This window comes from Alnus glutinosa, chromosome 1, assembly GCF_958979055.1.
Source record: "Alnus glutinosa chromosome 1, dhAlnGlut1.1, whole genome shotgun sequence".
In the NCBI taxonomy this organism is placed as follows: domain Eukaryota; kingdom Viridiplantae; phylum Streptophyta; class Magnoliopsida; order Fagales; family Betulaceae; genus Alnus; species Alnus glutinosa.
In genome coordinates, this window is record NC_084886.1 from 37,849,934 (window position 1) to 37,852,501 (window position 2,568).

The 2,568-nt window shown below is 39.4% G+C and overlaps 1 protein-coding gene across 1 annotated transcript; it reads left to right on the forward strand.

Annotated features, from left to right (window-relative positions):
- Positions 1–683: 683 nt before the first annotated feature.
- LOC133858853 (ethylene-responsive transcription factor ERF086) lies at positions 684–1,979 on the forward strand. The gene has a single exon (XM_062294312.1). The coding sequence runs from the start codon at positions 787–789 to the stop codon at positions 1,795–1,797; it is 1,011 nt and encodes a 336-aa protein (XP_062150296.1). The 5' UTR covers positions 684–786; the 3' UTR covers positions 1,798–1,979.
- The last annotated feature ends 589 nt before the right edge of the window (positions 1,980–2,568 follow it).

Consider the following 2,568-nt stretch of genomic DNA (forward strand, 5'->3'; position numbering starts at 1 on the left):
GGATATCATTTGCACCAACCATTCAATTTTGGTCCTAGTTTTCATGGGAGTGGTAGTGGTATCTTTTTGCTCACAAAGCTCACTCCACATACGATATATATAAATTTTCTTTTTCTTTTTTTTTATAGAAATTAGTAGACTTGGTCAAATGGTAGGTATATAGACTAGCAAGTTGCTGGGTTTACATGCATGTGACTTGATCACACTAAGATATTGATAAAGTTTGCATTCACATGTTGTAATATTTGGCTTAATTAATGATCATAATAGTGAACCATATATATATATATATATATATTAACATCAAGTGGACCTAGTTTTGGTTTTGATTACTACATCTTTCCTATCAGTAGAGTTTTTAGACTATGGTTAATTGTGTGTTATTAAAAGGTGAGAAAATATATTCTAAGCTCTTATTGACACTTGAAGAAAACGACTGTGACATAGAAATAAAAACTGAATGGAATCTTTATTAATTTTCAGTCATTTGCTAATGAATACTTATTAAATATGAGATGAAGAATTATGGGATTCAAAAAAAAAAAAAAAAATGGACGATTCTTAAAGTATGTACGTGGAAAAGGAAGAATGGTCTTCCACAGAATGAGATTCGGTAGTGTCGTTTTCCTTTTTTCCATGATCAGATCAGTCTTTAAAAGAGCTCCCCACAACACCCTCTCTCACTTCCATTCACAAACAAAACCTTCACTACTACTGCTTCTCCCACTATTTTCTATCTTCTCTTACAAAATTTAACACCATTTTCTTGGCTACTACTAGGTAGCAATGTCGACGACCTCCAAAACTTTGGATAAACCCTACAAAGGCTATGAGCCTGCAGGCCTGGTTCAAGCGGGTTTTGCACTAATCCAGCGAAACACGTCCCCACCACAGCCTGGTGAGAGAAGAGGCAGAAGAAAGCAAGCTGAGCCGGGGAGATTTCTTGGGGTTCGGCGGCGCCCTTGGGGCCGATATGCCGCCGAAATCAGAGACCCTACGACTAAAGAGAGGCACTGGCTTGGCACGTTTGACACTGCCCAGGAAGCAGCTCTTGCTTATGACAGGGCTGCCTTGTCCATGAAAGGCACCCAAGCAAGAACAAACTTCGTCTACTCTGAAAACACTCATGCCTTCCACTCTCTTCTGACCCCATTTGATCATCATCATGTTCAAGCCTTCTTACCTACATCACAGTTCCTCACTGCTACTACTAATACTACTACTCACACAAAAGAACCCACCAATCAGAATACTCCATCTAAGCCTAACATTGCGTGTGTAGAAACTTCACATGGGGCAGCAGATGCAGACGATAATAGCTTCTTCTTCTCTGATGATTATAGTTCAGGCTACTTGGGATGCATAGTGCCTGATAACTGCTTGAGACCTCCTTCTGATCATCATCCCACAACTACAAAATACAGCAACCCCATGAACACAAATTCCATGGAAATTCAGTCACATTATTGTGACAGCAATGCGCTCCCTTTAGACGGTGTTAATGTGCCAAATAATTACCCCGAAGATTTTCCTTGCTTGGAAGAACTCAATCATGGATTCTGGGATATTGATGATCAGCAGGCGCCATGGGGGTCAAATTCCAGCGAACTCTCAGCAATGATCAACAACCCGTTGATGGTGGAAGATGGGTGCATGGGAGCTTTGTATCCATTTATTGAGAATCCTACTAGTTACGGGACAATGCCTCCAGCTCCGGCCGCGTCTTCAACCACTTGCTTTCCGTCGTCAGTTTCTCCTTACGGTGATGTAGTTGACTTGGGATCTTCCATTTTTTGAGCGTACGTTGGTCGGAATTCGTTATAATATCAGTCATTCTAGCTACTCTTACTTAAATGCATGGACCAGTTTTTGTTGTAGTTTGAGCATTGCTTGCAACTCTTTCTTCCACTGTAATTACACTAAAAACAACTTCCGATCCATACTTGGGCAAGCTCGAAAGAGACTGATTAATCAATCAATGTCCACTTTTGGTTCTAAAGAGATTGAATGAAAAAGCATTCTTCGTCTGTTTTCAGTGATCAGTCACCAAAAATGAAATCCATTTTAACATATCTATATATATATATATATATATATAGCTTGTCTCGCTCGCTCATATATTGTAGTGCTTGAAAAGTTAACATGCAGTTCCCTTGGCCGGGCGATCGACTTTTGAATAGCAGTGAACCGCTATGTTACTAAAGTACGTACTGAACTATTGATCGAGATCAAAATTCAACTCTCAACATTGCTGGATGAATATGTACGTTTAGGTTCCCGCGCTGACAAGTTGGTGTACGTGACGAAATTTATCTCGACACGGACAGGCTCATTCCTGCAGGCACTTAGCTAGTAGTGGTCCGACAAAAGGATATCATTATACTCTTTTATCTTTTCTTTTTCACTTTAGATCAGTAAGACCCATTCGCTGGTTTAATTAACTAATTAATATGATTAAATTTGAATATTGAACATTTAAGCTTCAGAGTCCAAAGTACGTCAGCTCCCAATTTAGAAAAGAATTATGTGGTCGATCAACAAATAAAGAGTAATACTATATACCATGCC

What these genes read in the sequence shown, in the direction of transcription:
- LOC133858853 (XM_062294312.1), top strand. Translation starts at nt 787, where the DNA reads ATGTCGACGACCTCCAAAACTTTGGATAAACCCTACAAAGGCTATGAG.